We start from the raw sequence: 17,840 nt of genomic DNA on the forward strand, positions 1-17,840 counted from the left end.
CTGTGTTTTAATATTTACACATCAGCGCAGTCAGAAGCGAAGTTCAGTAGACTATTTATTCAGAGATAAAATTGTACATCCACTACTTTGTGAGTTATCTCAAATGGAACCTCCATTAGTCCACAGGCCAGACAACCTAACAACAACACTTGAGAGAACTAAACACAAGAAAGCATGGTGGCCATCCCAGTGTGGCTGCTGTAGCCAGGTAGGGGGTCAACATTTAAAAAAAAAAAAAAGCTACAGTCATATTGAAAAGTACATTTGTTCATAAAGATTCCAAAAGGGTATTGCTTGGACTACCTATGACAGAATGGGGTAAAAAAAAAAAAAGTCAAGTTCAGTTTGTACAGGAGTCAAAAGTTAAAATTGCTCCAGTTTAGGTTATAAAACTAGGCAAATTATTGGTTGAGCTAATTGGGTAATAAAAAAGCCATAATTGAATTGAATTACCTTTAGCCAAACTTGAAGCAACTTTTTGATGTTTTTACCTCATACAGGCCATCCAAACTGTATCCTTTAGAAATCTTTATGATCAGATGGTATAGTTTAATATGACCACAGCATTTTTAAATGTTGACCCCTGCCCCCATCCTCCTGACAGCCAGGGATGACCGCCATACATTTTCATGCATGCCATGGTATAGTGAGGCTGGATTCTAGGTGCTGTTTACATCGCTACAGCAGATCACACATCTCCATGTCACCCTATATGTGATCTTTGTGCAGTTTTATACCAGATGCCCTTCTTGATCCCAGACTCTTCCTGACTCAGCTCTCCATTTTCATCTAAGCTTTATCTTGTTCGCCCCCCAGTGGCTGAGTTTTGCCAATACAATCTTGTGTTAAATGGGGGGGGGAACCCCAGCAGGTTTCACAAACCTCTACAATGGAGCGGTTACAGATTTGCTCCTCTTGTTATGGTCTGGTGATGTCAGGTCTTGGATCATGCAGTGGGGTTGTTGCCTCCATCACACTATGGTCACAGACCAGTTGTCTGCCTCGTTGGTTGCCATCCAGGACCAAGTTTGTGACAAAGTGACAGTGACCAAAGACATCAAGCTGTTGTCTTTGGTCACTGTCACACAACCATACAGTAACACAAGAAGCACAAGGACCCAAAAAACATGGACATTCTGCAAAGACAAGTCACTCCTCAAAGAGATGCACGTCTGATGGCAGAGTCCAGGAAGGCACTGAAATCCTGGATGTTTGTCTTTGACTGTCATAAACCCAGACACTCGGATTCCTCACTCAGCTTCAAGTACTTATGGATCTGTTTAATTTTTTGGTAAATACTCCAGATGAGTCCGTGTTTAACATTTTAACATTCTTTAAATTTAACATTCTGCTCATATTTGATCACAGCATGACGGCCTGTATATTTATAAAAAAAAAAAATGTTCAGAAAGACAAATCTGTGTTTACAGTCTTAACGGCTGAGTGTGTCCGTGTCCATGGTTCATTTCACTCTGCACACACCTCTGATCCTGGTTTGTGGAGTCTGATTTTATCCTGCTGCCATCCAGTAGATTCTGCTGTGAGGTGGGTCTCTAACCCCCCTCCCCAACTGTCAGAATACTCGTCCAGACATTTGATGCGCAGGTTGTCATATTTCCACCCACACGGGTGTCTTCAAGTCAGCAGCACCTCCTGCAGGTCCTCCACCTCCAGCTTCCACATCCGTCTGTGGAGCGTGGTGAGCTCAGAGAGGTCTGCCATTTTGACGGCCTGGATGACGGGCTCCGGCGAGGCGGCCCGGATGACACCCATCACCATCATGTAGCTGCCTGTTTAAAAAAAAAAACTGGTTCGAGAACACTGAACTGCTACAGTCAGTTACTGGGTGACAAGCCACAGCTTAATAATTAAGGATTTTCTCAGGGGATGAATGCATGAATATTTCTAATAAGTTTGACTTTGACATCAGTCATCAAGTACAAACAGTGTGGTACTGGATGGCAAATCCATCTGGAGTAGGCAGTTCTCAAAATCTGAAGAAAGCAAGGGCGAGGGAAGCCACCAAGATGCCAGAACTTTAAAAGGAGTTAAGAGGCTTCTGCGGCTGTGTGATCAGAAACTGCATTGTACAGCTTTTGTCTGCTACATTACCATTTGCACAGCTTCAGTGGAACAGGGTGTGAAAATTTCAGCTCGTCTGCCAGAAGGCACGTGGGAGACTGGAGCCTACATTTCTACATTTGATGTGTTTGTGTTGCAAATTCTGTTCCACCATGAAGGTGTGACTTCAGCAACAGATAAAAACTGCACCATACATACATAGGCCGTGGGCCAGAAATGGTCCCTTCTCACACACACACACACACAAAACAAAATTCATCTTTTTTTTTTTTTCTTCAGTCTTACATAAATTTAGCATTGAAAATATTGGGATGCTCTGGCTTACATTCATGTATCCAAACTGTCTTTGATAATGTGCAAATAATAAACAGATTGCATCCCAGTATTTAACATTATTTTCAGAAGTGGGTGACTTGGTGGCTTTCCTCACCTGTACACTTCACTCAGGTTTTTAGAATGGCCTCTTTCAGACAGAATTAAATATACCGATTTGTGGTGTTTATGATGTCAGTGAATATCAAGACTTTCTCTTCATGTCTGAATTAAGGCTGAAAGTTTAAACTACAACCACACGCTGTTTATTCTCCATTAGTGGTGATGTAGAAGAAAAACTCAGTGTAAATAATAAATAAATCCTTAGGAGGGTTTAGTTTTCAGCACTAGCTATCCGCTAGCTAACTAGTTACCAGGCTACATCTGAACTGTGGTGGTTGATGAATTCACCTGGAGACAAACACGGTTTTCCTTTGGGAATGGTGTTGATGCCCTGGACGACAAAGGTACCGGTTTCGTCCATCAGGAGCACCGTGTCTCGGTGCAGCTGGACCTCCAGCACAGTTCCCTGCATCCACACCATGGATACCGGCAGAGAGCGGGCCCGGCCCGGGCGCAGCACGCACTCGAGCCTGCCGTCGGCGCTTCTCTGGCTCTCTGCCGTCCTCAGCTGCCCTGACAGAACTTTAACAGGAGGAGGACGTGTCGTTTTCTCCCCAGTGTTCATTATCAACTACAGGGGAAGTTTTCTGACTGGACGGACGGAGCCTTGACCCGCTTTACCGCGTACTCAAGACAGAAAATACAAAACGTATCCTTCCGCTGAGTTCCTTCAAAATAAAAGCATCGCTTCAGGTAGCTTGTGCAAAATGCATGTTAACATACCTACACAAATAATGACACAGATTGGAATGCACCATGGAACATTGTCAAGCATGGTGGCCTGCAAATAGTCCGGATCTTAATCCAACTGAAAATCTTTGGTGGAAGTTGAAGAAAATGGTCCATGACAAGGCTCCAACCTGCAAAGCTGATCTGGAAACAGCAATCAGAGAAAGTTGGAGCCAGATTGATGAGGAGTACTGTTTGTCACTCATTAAGTCCATGCTTCAGAGACTGCAAGCTGTTATAAAAGCCAGAGGTGGTGCAACAAAATACTAGTGATGTGTTGGGAGCGTTGTTTTGTTTTTCATGATTCCATATTTTTTTCCCTCTGCTTGGTCTAAAAAAGTAACTAAAAAAGTTACTGACTGCCAGTTTTTTTTTTCCTGATTTCTCATAGTGTTTCTTAAAGCCAGAAAGTTGCCATTTGAAATGACTTTAGTTTTGTGTCATGTCTGTGATCTGCTTTTTTTCTCCAAGATTAAACTGAATGAACATCCTTCGAGGCCGGTGATTCCATAATTTTTGCCAGGGGTTGTATATATAATACTTTCTGTAGAGTGAAGCAGATGAGACACTACAACACCCCCTGGATGGGGTGCCATTCCATCGTAGGTTCCTTCCCAAGCCAAGAGCCGTTTTCCATTTACAACAGTTCCTGTACATTTATTGGTAGTCGTGTTTCATCCCATCTGGACTTCTCATCTTTTTTATGTTTTTTTTTTTTTTTTTCTGTTTCTTCAGCTTTGTAAAACTTTGCAAAACTGTAACTGTTAGTATGGCCTAAGCAGTGGGTCACCCCTTTGAGTCTGGTCTGCTTGAGGTTTCTTCCTCAATATCAGAGGGAGTTTTTCCCTTACCACTGTCGCCTGTGTGCTTGCTCTCAGGGATGGTAAGGTTAGACCTTACTTGTGTGAAGCACATTGAGGCAGCTTTGTTGTGATTTGGCGCTATATAAATTGAATACAGCCACCTGCTCTGCCTCCTACTGCTGGTTTGTGAAAAATGGAGTTGCCTCAGAGTAAATAGCTAAAACTGATCACGTATTATTATTATTTGAGCACAGCTGACTTGGACATGGGAGCCCACGCAATTACTAGAAGAGTTTCGACCAGATTTTAACCATTCTTTGTGATTATGTGAATGAGTGAGACCAACCAAGGACAAACTCATTTGATTTAGAGAAAAATCAGTTAAGTCAAGGTTAAAGGTCAAAATTTGTGTCCAGTGTTTACACATAGTAAATATTTTGAATGGCTACGCTGAAGAATTGTTTAAACCTAAACCTATGGTTTATATTAAACACAAATATGAAGATATGTCAACTTTCTCTTGTTAACATGACCTGTGACTCTGAAAGGCCAAACTTGAGGTTACAGCAGTTTCACTCAGTTTAGAGCCTGTATGGATTAACATGGTGACAGGTTAGTGTTTGGTTCCATTTTGGATAGAACTGATCAAATATCAAGGCCACACACATCCATATATTAGGAGTGAACCAAAAATAAGGAATCAACACAACTTGGTGTCCAACAAATAAGGTTGTGGTTGTTGCACTCTTTGCCTTTTCACCCAGTGACTGCTGGGAAAGGCTCCAGCTCCTCTGTGACCCTTAAATTGGAATAAGCAGGTGCAGGAAATGAATGAATTTAAAGTAGTCTTGCAAATGAGCTGTATTCAATCATGTGTGCTGCTCATTACATGCTGAAAGCATGTAAAGAAAACCTTGCATATGCATCACAATAATTAGAAATAAAACAATGTTGGTATATTTTGTAAGGTTTTTACTGTTTTGTGAAGTGGAAAATGTTTTCCTATCCTGTATTCTATTTGTGCAGCAACCGTAGGAGCATATTACTAACTAAATGAAATCAGTCTAAATTTCTGTAATAGATTACAAAACAGCAGGCAACAAACTCAACAAGAAGAGGAGCTGGAGGTTTGTTTTAAAACTACAATACTGAATCCCAGAGTATGACTTTGGAACAGAAACACAAGTCAGTTTTTTGAGGATTTAGGCAGCTTATGTGTGTATCAGTCAATATAGGGACACTGACCAACCCACTTGCCTTTCTGTTCTATGAAAGAATATTATTGTCAAAATGTCAACCATATATTCAGACAAAACAAGTCCACTGCGTTCCTTTGTTTAAATAAGATTTATTTCTTTACGAATAACTGAAGAAAAGTGTTAGCAATTTCTGTACAATTATATCTTTGTTGTCCCTTGGATTTTCTGAAAACCTTGTATGATTGACAGGTTTGAGAAATATGCTGCCACATAGTGCTGTATTTTTTGTTTTTTAAACCTAAAATGGATCTGGTTAGTCCACAGGTATCTGTCTGTTTCATTCTAATATAATCCAAGAAGGAGTTCGTTAAGCCTCACTGTTGTCTCCAGTTTGATTTTTCATTAGCTCCTCTTCTCTCCATCAGTTCAGCATTGTCTTAAAAGAGGCACATTAGAAATACTGCCATTTCCCAAGGACTGTGTCTTTGATTGCATCCACAAACTGTGCAGGCACCCAGTAGACCCAATACTGAGAGGCTTCCGTTGGACCCAGCTGAAAAGCCTGCAAAATTGGAAAAACCCATTAGCGATTTGTAACTAATAGTGTAAGCACACTACTGTACAGTCATAAAACTCAGGACACAAAATACTGAATCCAGAGCATTGAACACCCTTTCTGTTAAATGGTAAATGGACTGTATTTATATAGCGCTTTTCTATCTGCATCAGACGCTCAAAGCACGTTACAATTATGCCTCACATTCACCCATTCACACAAACACACACACACCGCTGCCATGCAAGGCGCTCACTGCACACCGGGAGTAGCTTTGGGATTAAGGACCTTGCCCAAGGGCCCTTAGTGATCTTTCCGTTCAGGCTGGGGTTTGAACCGAGGATCCTCTGGTCCCAAGCCCAATGCTTTTCCACTAAACATCACCTCCCTCCCTGTTAGATGTTATACCATTATACTGTTCATTTTCTTATTTTTTCCTTTGTGATTTTATTCCTTATTGAACATTTTTGTCACAAGATGTTAAGGAGGGAAAACAACACACACAGAGCATATGTTAATTTAGAAGCTTTAACTTATAGATTTTTGTGCTGTACCCAGTAATCAGAGATAAATCTCTATCAATATATTCACAATGTAACACTGATGAACAATGACATTCGAAATGCCCACACACCAGTTTGTCTCACAGTCAAATATCAGTGTTGTAAACACTTAAGCATCTATTAATTTCAGGAAAAGGTGATGAAATAACATCAGAATCAGTTTCTACTATACAAAATGGCAAAGAAAAGGACAAATCTTTCCATCTTACATGTATGATGGAATGTTTTGCCAGTATTGCGCTGACAGGTCTTTTGGGGTTTTTTTTTTTTTTTTTTGGCTGACTCTGATTTCACTAACAACAACAACAACAACAACAAAAAAAAACAGACAAGTCTTTAGACATAAAGGTTAGAGGAGGTACTGACATTTCTTGCTCTGCTAAACTCAGAATGACAGATGACCCCATCAACATGATGCACTCTCAGCAGTAACTTTTATCAACATCTCCACCTGCACGGTTTACTTCCACAAAAACACTTTCATAGCTGACACATAAACTGAACTGTAAATTTTGTTTAGGGCTGTGGCATTCAACAAATACCTCCGGGGCCAGAGGCACGAAACTCTGCTGATCTGGGATGAAAAGTCAGCATACGCAAGGACTGCTCAATGACGGCAAAAATCATAATCACAATTATTTTGGCTGAAATTCTAATCACGTTTACGGAACACCATCTTCTTTAAAATAGAAATCCAATTTAAATATCACTGAACTGAAAAACAATAATAAAAAAAAGTAAAAATACAACTCCTGGACAATCCATGTATGGGTGAAGAGGTGGAGCACGGGCAAGACCAGCGTGACATGAGTGGAACGACTGAAGCCCCCCCCCCCCCCCCCCCCGCAAAAAAGCTCAGTTACCAAGACAGCCAAGGCTAACAGGCTAACTTTGATCTGGGTGTTACAGTAACTCCTATTTTTGTAGAATGGGTAGTCTGGAACGTCACCAGTAGAGCAAACGTTGCCAAGCTATCGACGCCTGCCTATTAGTGCTAGTCATGCTAACAAACCAAAAAAAAAAAAGGTTCACTCAATGAAGCTACTGGAACACGGAATTCTAAATTCCAGGCAAGGCTAAGCAAAAAGTTAAAATTTTAAAGCAACCATCAGATAGTATGATAATGTACCCCCGGGAGATACTGTGGGAGGTGCTGCGGGAATATGGAGCAAGGTGGTACTGCACTCGCAAAGCGAGAGCTGTGTTCAGGTTCTCTTCAGTAAGTCGGACTCGTTTCCGGTGGAGGTTGGCCTCCACCAGGGCTGCACCTTGTCACCAATTTTGTTTGTGATATTCATGGACAGGATATCAAGGAGTAGTCAGGGGAAGAGGGTCTTCAGTTTGGTGGGCTCAGGGTTTCATCGCTGCTTTTTGCATATTATGTGGTCCTGTTGGCTTCATCGGCCTGACTAACACTCACTGGGTTGGTTCACAACAGAGTGTGAAGAGGCTAGGATGAGGATCAGCACCTCTAAATTTGAGGCCATGGTTCTCAGCAGGAAACTGCCTACTCCGGGTTGGGAATGCAGTCTTGCCCCAACTGAAGGTGTTCAGGTACCTCAGGGTTTTGTTCACGAGTGAGGGGACAATGGAATGTGTGATTGGCCATAGAATCGGTGCAGCAGACACGGTATTGCATTCGTGCTACCGTACTGTAGTGATGAAAATTGAGCTGAGCCAAAAGGCGAAGCTCTTGATCTACTGGTCAGTCTTCGTTCCTACTCTCACCTATGGTCATGAGGGTTGGATCATAACTGAAAGAACTAGATCACGGGTACAAGAGGCTGAAATGGGTTTCCTTAGGAGGGCGGCTGGTGTCTCACTTAGAGATAGGGTGAGAAGCTCGGTCATCGGGGGGGGGGGGGGGGGGGGCTTGGAGTAGAGCCACTGCTCCTTCACGTTGAAAGGAGCCAGCTGAGGTGGTTCGGGCAGCTGGTAAGGATGGTCCCTGGGCGCCTCCCTAGGGATGTGTTCCAGGCACGTCCATCTGGGAGGAGACCCCGGGAAAGATCCAGGACTAGGTGGAGAGATTATATGTCCACACTGGCCTGGGAATGCCTCGGTATCCCACAGTCAGAGGTGGTTAATATGGCCCGGGAAAGGGAAGTTTGCGTCTGCGGCAGGAACTGGCAATCTTGATTGCAAACCTGGCATTATGGATTCCCAGGCCATTTTAAAGAGAAACATGATGCCTTCTGTTGACAAATTAAACCTTACTGATTAGTGGATTTTCCAGCAAGACAATGATCCAAGCACACCTCCTAGTCAACCAAAGCCTGTTCGAGAAAAAGATCCTGGAAAGCCCTTGAGTGGCCTTCTCACTCACCAGATTTAAGTCCGATTGAAAATCTTTGGTGGTACTTAATGGAGGTAGTTGCAGCACGGAAGCCACTGAACATTACTGAGCTAGAGGTTTTTGCACATGAAGAATGGGCAAAGACTGCAATTGAGAGGTCTGAAAAGATTGTCAGCACTTACCGAAAACATTTGTTAGAAGTTATAAAAGCTGAAGGATGCTCCACAAAGTACTGAAGTTGGGGCTGAATAATATTGCACATGTATTAAAAGAGCTACATTTTCATTTGAATTTCAAAGTTAAGTCAACTCCTGTTGTCAAAATACCCCATTCTTCCATCAAAGGGCCCAGGGCTCTCCACACGAAATTCTACCTGAAGAGGTGGGCCGATGCATGAGCATGGCCAATATCATGTACATCAGAATGCCAATTTCAATAAAATGTCTAATTTCATCACAAATAAAAAAGATATCACAAATAACTCATCTGATTGTGTCCTTTTCTCGTTCATTAAATGTATTCCATGTAATTCAATTTCAGGTGGACATTTAACCAACTTTCTTGAAAAACAGGGTGGGCACCCTCTGATGGTCAAATGGTGAACTCAAACATGTATCAATAAATATTTTTATTGTTTAATGATGTTTTTGTCATTTATTGCCATTATCTTTCACCCAAATCACTACGTCCTTTGAGGGGAGCGGGTTGAATCTTTCTGATTATAACTGCAGGTCGATCATTACTTTTATAAACAGAGAATGTGAAAGTCCAAGAATATAGAATCTCTCCTAGGGTGCCTAGAGCACTAAAAGCAGACACAAGGCTACTCACAAACTCAGTGAAAGGTGCTGTTGTTCAGTCACTTAAATGGAACACAAGTTGCTAACCCAAAAAATAGTACTGATAAGTATATAAAAAGTAAACTGGAAGTATACTTGAAACATACTTGCATGTACTACTTTTTGGTAAGGGAAACTCACACAAATTTACCAGATTTGTCGTGAGTCAGACAAATTTCTAGTCGTTAGGGGAAGCACAAAGTCGCCAAACTATCAACACTGCCATCACAGCTAAAACTTAATATTGCTATAGCCACTGGTATGGCATTTTTCCATCATTTAACATGTTAAGGCAGCTTATGTCTGGTGGGCTTATAGGTGTGTGTTATAGGTAAAAAGGTAGCCTAGTTGTTACAGGTAAGAATGCATCCAACCACTGCAGAAAGGTTGCAACAAACAAGCCTCCACTGCACAAAGAACACCTTTACCACCAACTAAGAAGCAAACTTATAAATTACCCAGTAATGCAATGTGGCATGACATCAATTCTGAAAGCCTAATTGCACAGTACCACACACACACACACACACACACACGCATCTGACATACAGGCAGCAGAAAGCAGTTACCATCATGTGATAGTCCTCATGGCCTTCGATGGGTTCAGACACTACGTTTTTAATGGAGCCCATTGGGACTTTCTCCGTTCTCTCTGCAGAAGAGAAATGGTGATCATGATGAGGAAAATTTCATCATTAGCAACTTTGCAGATCAGTGAGTTTGACAAAAAAAAACAGGCCAACTAAAATCTCACCCTTAGTTCCAATCCACAACTGATCTTGCTCCAATTTGAAAGTGAGTCTAACTTTTCCTCCGGACTTGTTGTACATTCCGGATAAAGGCACTGTTGGTAATCGCTCCTGTTAAGACGGACAGAGCATTCTGTATAAAAACTTACAGCCAGTGTGCGTTTGTGACAGAAGCGTTATCGCACTCAGAGTTAGTCCAAGAGAAATGAAAAATTAACAGTTATCTTCTTTCACCGTCTCTCACCTTTGCTCCTTTAATAGCCGGCATTATGTCGTCTGGCTTACCTTTGTCCAAAACTTTCCTGTGTTGCTGAAATAACAGTGTGTGTTTAAAATCCTAATATCACCACAAAAATATCACTGGACTCTGAATGTGTCATAAATCTTACCTTTTGCCTGCATAAAGGCTCTTTCTTGTTTTCTTCAGCTTTAACTTCCTGCTGAATTACCTCTTTGGGTGTGTTCACAGCTAATACATCATTTATCGTAGATCCTACCACCATTACTTTTGCACCATTTGTAATTTTTAGGTCACGTAGCGTCTTGTCCTCTGGTAGCAGTCCTTTGTACATGACCTTCTGCATTGCCGGTGGAAGACCTGGTGAGATGAAGGGAAACCAGCATTATGCCTTGAAGAAACTGGCTGTGTGGTCATTTACTTTGACAGCTTAACGCTGCACTTTTACCAGTGAGTGAATGGATCCTCTCCTTTAATTTGGCTCCGGTGCTATCAACAGGAATTTTCAGATCATATTTATTTTTGTTCCAGATAATCTTCAAATCCACTTTCTCCTGTTTGTCATCGGCATCGTCCCCATTGCTAATACTAGAGTCCTGAGTTGTGGCGTTTACTGCATCTGTGTGATCAGAACTTTCAGTCTCTGTTTTTTCTGTATTTTCCTCTACTGGTTCAACTTCTTTTGGCTGGGCCTCAGTGTCCATTAGCACTTCTTCACCTCCTGGAAGAGCAGAACAACACTTTAGAGACAATGTTTTAAATTGTGTTCAAACTAAATATTCCCCAATTGCACATATTCCATTGTTATCAAACAATACAATATTTTCCAGAGTATAAACTGCATTTTATGTTTTTTTTTTTTTTTAAGTTTCGGAGGCTCTGAGACTTAAACTCAGTTGTGACTTATATACCAAAAAAAAAGAGCTTGTTATTCATAATAATAATCAGAGTAACTATTTCAGGAAAATGTTGATTTAAATTTTGTGCCATATGCAGAGCCTGGATTTTAAATTAAGATTTTATAGTCTACCTCTGTTTTCCATGTTATTTTTGAATTGAGCATCCCACAGATCTGCACCTCAGACCCCGTTTCCACTGAAACACACTGGGTGCAGATCTGTGACGCTGTGAAAGTGGCACATTTTTGTTCCATCCTGTGTTTCCATTCATACCTCACCAAATGGTTATCAAAAGCATTATGTTAGTGACCTTTTCCCGTCAGCTTTCCCTTAATAGTTCTTGCCCTTTTCCAATGGTAAATTACTCTCCATAGTTAGATTCTTTTTTCAGTTTTAACTGTGCATATTGTTATTTCCTATTTTTGTTGTGCTGTAGCTTATAAGCAAGGCCTAAAGTAAACTCCAGATTGACTGACTCACATGAAGACTGGTGGCTGTGTTTCTCTCTTAAAAATACATTAATCCTCAATTATTTTGTATCTATAGTTACACAATCAACTTCTTAATATTGTCCAGTTTCAGTTACCTGCTGCTCAACGACCAGTGTCCTGACATTTCATCCTACCTACCGAGGCTTAGTGCAGATGTGCACAACACAAGTCATTTTTCAGTGATGAGGTTTTCCACTTCAGTTCATACTTGATTTTGAATAATTGAATTTACTTATTGTTTGTGGCTTGTTCATTGATTGATATTCTCTGTATTAGCATACTTGTGTAAGCATGGTGTTAGTGTTGTGAACCCCTCCTTTTGGTGTCGCTAATAAAGTTCTGTTGTTGAGATTAATCCTGCATTCCCGTTTAGTTTTACATCATTCGAAACAGCAGATACTGGGTAAATGACATAATTTATGACCACTCGACAGATGCGTCTATAAATTCAGCCTATGGTAGGACGCTTCGACAAAGTAGGACAGTTTGTCAGACCACCGGAACAGTTCGGCTTCACACCCAAGAAGTCAACTGTTGACTGCATTTCAGCCCTGCGGGTACCCATATAACGCAAGCGTGAGTATTAGCAGTGCTTCTTTGTGGCCTATGTTGATTTTCGCAAAGCGTATGATTCAGTTGAGTGGACAGCTCTCTGGAACATCCTGACAATTTGTGGGATCTCCAAGAAGCTACTGGTCATCATAGCCAGCCTATATACAGATACTGTGAGTGCTCTGTGGAGTGGAGGCAGAGACTGAGTTTTTCCAGTGAAAACTGGCATTCATCAGGGATGTGTTCTGGATCCTATATTGCTTAATGCTTGCATAGACTTGATGTTGGGTAAGCTTGTGGAAACTAGCGACCGGGGTGCTTTTGTTGATGAGGAAAGGTTTACTGACCTTGACTTTGCGGACGATGCTGTGATCTTTGCTGAGTCAATGGATGCTCTGACTGCAGCACTTGAGAAGCTGAGTGAGGAATCAAGAGTGTCTGGGTTTGAGATTGTCCTGGATCAAGATTAAGATTCAGGGTTTAATGACTTCCTGGACTCAGCCATCAGAAGTGAATCTGTATGTGGTGAAAGAGTTGAACTTGTAGAGACAGTCACTTATCTCGGCAGTGAAATACATGTCTCTGGGTCCTCATGTTTAAGATCGAGAGGCCCTGGGAAGACCTTAACGAGTCATTAGGTCACTGGACAGAGGTGTTTGGCGATGTCTGTATCTCTGGAGGCAAACGAAGGTCCAAGTCTTCAGGGTCTTGGTGCTGCCTGTCTTGCTGTATGGTTGTGAGACCTGGACACTAACCAGTGACCTAAGGCGATGACTGGATGTCTTTGGTACTAAGTGTCTTTGAAGAATCCTTGGGTACCGCTGGAATGACTGTATCAAAGGACCGGCTACTGAGAGAGACTAGGATAAGGAGTTTCACTTGCATTGTGAGGGAGTGTCAGCTCTGAAATTTTGGTCATGTGACCCGTTTCTCTGTGCATGATCCAGCACACAGGTGCCTGAGTGTTAAGGACCCTAGTAGCTGGAGAAGGCCAAGGGGATATCCACATTTCACCTGGCTGCAGCAGATAGATAGCTATTTTAGAGATGTGGGAATGGACCGGTTGCCTATGTGGGTGGTTGCCATCCAGGACCCGGGGCAGTTCCATGGTGTTGTGGATGTGGCAAAATGCAGCACCAGTGCATGCTCTCTCAGACTATAGTTAAGCACACAATATGGCAGCATGGTAGCCAAGCAGTTAGTATGCTTGTTTCCAGAGTGGAAGCTTCCTGGTTCAAGACCACCCCTGCCCACTCTCCATGTAATGTGGAGTTACAGTGGGAAAGGCATCCGGCATAAAACTTCTGCCAAATCAACATGCAGATCTGATCTGCTGTGGCAACCTCAAATGAAAAAGGGAGAAGCTGAAAGAACTTACTAGTTGCACATACAGTTCTTGTTAGTGTAGCAGCTGTACTCTCTTTCATCTGCGTTTTCTGCTGACTCCTCCCCTTTGCTCCCCTTGGGACGCGAACTTGTGATCTCCGGCATGGGAGGCGGACACTCGGTCCAGTTGTCTAAAAACCCAGTGTCGCCAACTGAACGGTCCCCCTAAATATCCCCCCGCCTTCACTGCGCATGCATCATTTCAGAGCGTCAGCATCGTCATTTCTAAGCGTCAGCTGCGATGCACCGATTATCACCTCGTTTCTGCTTCAAACTGCACTCTAGTCATCATCTATCTCAGCGACAGATATCTGAAGCTTTTGTACAGCAATCATTTCCACATAAATTCAGCATTATTTTGTAATAAAAGATGGTGGCCTGATCAGAGGGCAGCAGCAGCACGGCAGACGTCTGAGGTACAGCTGCGCCTACATCATTTTGGTGCATCAGTAGCTGCTTAAAACTGCCTTGTTTCTACTTAAAATGGACTTTAGAATAATTTAAGAGGTTTTACCTTATCATCTGATGGTTAATAATCCCATTTTTGGGTGTAGGGAGTCAGCCTCAGACGTGCTGCTGTGGTCCCAAATGATGCATGCGCAGTGAAGGCAGGGCGGACCAATTTTTAATGGGGACCGTTCGGTCAGCGACACTGGTCTCTAACCTGAATGACCAGAGTATCCTTTAGCTGTCGAGGTGGCAGGCTTACTCACTATAACTATTATTGCACAGCGACTCCTGCTGGCCTCTGTCACATTAGCAGGAGGAAAACACTTGAAATACTAAAGAATGACCTGACTGGACGGTCAGAAGCAGCAAACACCATAAACAGACTTTGTGCAAGTTTGAAGCAAAACAGAGCGTAGATATGCTTGTGAGCAATTGTAGCCATCAGCTCAGTCAACATGTTGCAGATGGTGATCTGGAGGGTTTAAGGGATTAATAACATAAACACAAACAAACCACATACACTGAGTCCATTTCAGCTACCATGGCAGGAGTAACCACCTCAAGTGCACCTTCTAATTACCTCCTTCAACTGACAGAAGAGGACAACCTGATCTGTATTTACAGATATATGTAAAACAAATCTGGTAATGGGGGGGCTCAGATACAGTGGGGCCAAAAACTATTTAGTCAGTCCCTGATTGTGCAAGTTCTCCTACTTAGAAAGATGAGAGAGGTCTGTAACTGTAAATTTTAGGCATGCTTCAATTATTACAGACAAAATAAAATTTAAAAAATCCACAAAATCACATTGTAGGATTTTTAAAGAATTTATTTGTAAATTATGGTGGAAAATAAGTATTTGGTCAACCACAAACAAACAAGATTTCTGGCTCTCACAGACCTGTAACTTCTTCTTTATGAAGCTCTTCTGTCCTCTACCTGTTACCTGTATTAATGGCACCTGTTGGAACTCGTTATCTGTATAAAAGACACCTGTCCACAGCAAACAGTCAGACTCCAAACTCAACCATGCCCAAGACCAAAGAGCTGTTGAAGGACACCAGGAGGAAAATTGTAGATGTGCACCAGGCTGGGAAGAGTGAATCTACAGTAGTCAAGCAGGTTGGTGTGAATAAATCAACTGTGGGAGCAATGGTGAGAAAATGCAAGACATACAAGACCACTGATAATCTCCCTTGATTTGGGGCTCCACACAAGATGTCATCCCGTGGGGTCAAAATGATCATGAGAACGGTGAACAAAAATCCCAGAAGTACACGGAGGGATGACCTGCAGAGAGCTGGGACCAAAGTAACAAAGGCTATACACTACACAGAGAGGGACTCAAATCCTGCAGTGCCAGGCGTGTCCCCCTGCTTAAGCCAGCACATGTCCAGGCCTGTCTGAAGTTTGCCAGACAGCATATGGATGATCCAGAACAGGATTGGGAGAATATCATGTGGTCAGATGAAAACAAAATAGAACATTTTGGTAAAAACTCAACTCATCGTGTTTGGAGGAAGAAGAATGCTGAGTTACATTCCAAGAACAATGTACCTACTGTGAATCATGGGGGTGGAAACATCATGCTTTGGGGCTGTTTTTCTGCAAAGGGGACAGGACGACTGATCCGTGTTAAGCGAAGAATGAACGGGCCATGCATCATGAGATTTTAAGCCAAAACCTCCTTCCATCAGTGAGAGCATTGAAGATGCAACATGGCTTGGTCGTCCAGCATGACAATGATCCCAAACACACTGCTCGGGCAATGGAGTGGCTCCGTAAAAAGCATTTCAAGGTCCTGGAGTGGTCAAGCCAGTCTCCAGACGTCAACCCCATAGAAAATTTGTTGAGGGAGTTGAAAGTCCATGTTGCCCAGCGACAGCCCCAAAACATCACTGTTCTAGAGGAGATCTGCATGGAGGAATGGGCCAAAATACCAGCTACAGTGTGTGCAAATCTGGTGAAGCCTTACAGGAAATGTTTGATCTCTGTCATTGCCAACAAAGATTATGTTACAAAGTATTGAGGTGAACTTTCATTATTGACCAAATACTTTATTTTCCACCATAATTCACAAATAAATTCTTTAAAAATCCTACAATGTGGTTTTCTGGATTTTTTTCCCCTTCATTTTATCTTTCACAGTTGAAGTGTACCTGTGTTGAAAATTACAGACCTATCTCATCTTTCAAAGGAGGAAAACTTGCACAATCAGGGACTGACTAAATACTTTTTTTTGCCCCATTGTAGTAGTCATGATAATCACCAAAATCTGATCAATTTTTCTCTGATTGAAAGACCATTTCTCCTCAAACTGTTATGAATTCCTGCTTTTTGTTACTAGTCTTAAATTGTTTCTACTTTTGAGCTATTTTAAGTTAATTATAATTGTTGTTAAAGTGCTATATAAATGAAATAATTTTATTATCACGTTTAGAGACTTCTTGCCGACAGAGGTCATCACAAAAAAACCCCAAAGACTTAAATTATAAAGACCAAACATTTTAGCAAGATTAAATATTTCCCTTGAAAAATGATTACGCAGTTAATCGATTTATCAAAACAGTTGAATACCATTTCTTCACTCAAGTAATCAAACTCTTGTTATATTATTGTTTACTGTATTAAGACTGGTTTTGAACAATAACAATAATTACAATCACCATATGGTCTTTAGTTACCAAAAGGTTATAAAAGTTGGTAATTTATCCAATGTGGAGCCACTCACATTTAACACTTGGAATAAAGTTAACAATGCAAAATTTTGCCTTGGTTACAGTTAAATTCAGTCTATGACAAAAACGAATTATGTCAAGACAGCTGTAGGAACAAAATACTTATTACACGTAACGTTAAATCACAGCAAACTTGTTTTACGTAAGTTAGCCACGAGAAATGAAGGGATTTACTAGAACTGTATAGCCAGCGAAATTTTATTACGCACTAACGTACATTATGATGCGTATTATGTATGCGACTGGAAGTACAGCGCACGTTAATGTTGTTTCCTAACGTTAGCTTAACTGCTAACTAAGGTTAGCAATCGTTAGCATTAGCATGCTACATGACTGGTAAACATTTCATCACAGAGAACGGGCAACTTTACTCTAAATTCCGATAACGACATGCCTCATTTGGTTCGTCGGTGAGAAGTATGTATTATTTCATTAAATGAGTGCTCGCAATATGGTGATATGAACGAAACGCTACTATATTTGATCAATACCCACCATCTAGGCTCGCCATGATGATTGTGTACAATCGGTTAGGTTTAGCGGCGCGGAGAGTACCACGAAGGGCAAAATAATAATTCGTCACAAAAACAATATTTGTGGTTTAAAAAATACCCCACAATATTCAAAAACTTCCAAAATACCAAAGAGTGGTAATGAGATCTAGATTACATAATTTAAAGGCATAAAAGTATCACTTTATGGGTCAAAAACAAACAAAACACCACATAAGGACAGAATCCCAACTCGCACACAAACTTAGATAACTCGTATGTTCTCTGCTACACACTTAAAATTTGTATTTAAAAAAGCAACGAACTGTTAAGAGTGGACGTCA

At 41.5% G+C, this 17,840-nt stretch overlaps 2 protein-coding genes across 2 annotated transcripts; both read right to left on the reverse strand.

Annotated features, from left to right (window-relative positions):
* Nucleotides 1-38: 38 nt before the first annotated feature.
* On the reverse strand, nucleotides 39-3,136 carry LOC117527516 (recQ-mediated genome instability protein 2-like). Its single transcript, XM_034189904.1, has 2 exons — nucleotides 2,806-3,136; nucleotides 39-1,790 (listed from the first exon to the last, which is right to left on the reverse strand). Exons 1-2 carry the CDS (start codon nucleotides 3,080-3,082, stop codon nucleotides 1,636-1,638), a joined length of 432 nt encoding a protein of 143 aa, XP_034045795.1. The 5' UTR covers nucleotides 3,083-3,136; the 3' UTR covers nucleotides 39-1,635.
* Nucleotides 3,137-5,381: 2,245 nt separating this feature from the next.
* ubfd1 (ubiquitin family domain containing 1) lies at nucleotides 5,382-17,574 on the reverse strand. Its single transcript, XM_034189903.1, has 7 exons — nucleotides 17,501-17,574; nucleotides 10,938-11,210; nucleotides 10,641-10,849; nucleotides 10,496-10,561; nucleotides 10,257-10,362; nucleotides 10,072-10,154; nucleotides 5,382-5,810 (listed from the first exon to the last, which is right to left on the reverse strand). The coding sequence occupies exons 1-7, from the start codon at nucleotides 17,514-17,516 to the stop codon at nucleotides 5,700-5,702; spliced, it is 864 nt and encodes a 287-aa protein (XP_034045794.1). The 5' UTR covers nucleotides 17,517-17,574; the 3' UTR covers nucleotides 5,382-5,699.
* Between the last annotated feature and the right edge of the window lie 266 nt (nucleotides 17,575-17,840).

This window comes from Thalassophryne amazonica, chromosome 16 (genome assembly GCF_902500255.1).
Source record: "Thalassophryne amazonica chromosome 16, fThaAma1.1, whole genome shotgun sequence".
Taxonomy (NCBI): domain Eukaryota; kingdom Metazoa; phylum Chordata; class Actinopteri; order Batrachoidiformes; family Batrachoididae; genus Thalassophryne; species Thalassophryne amazonica.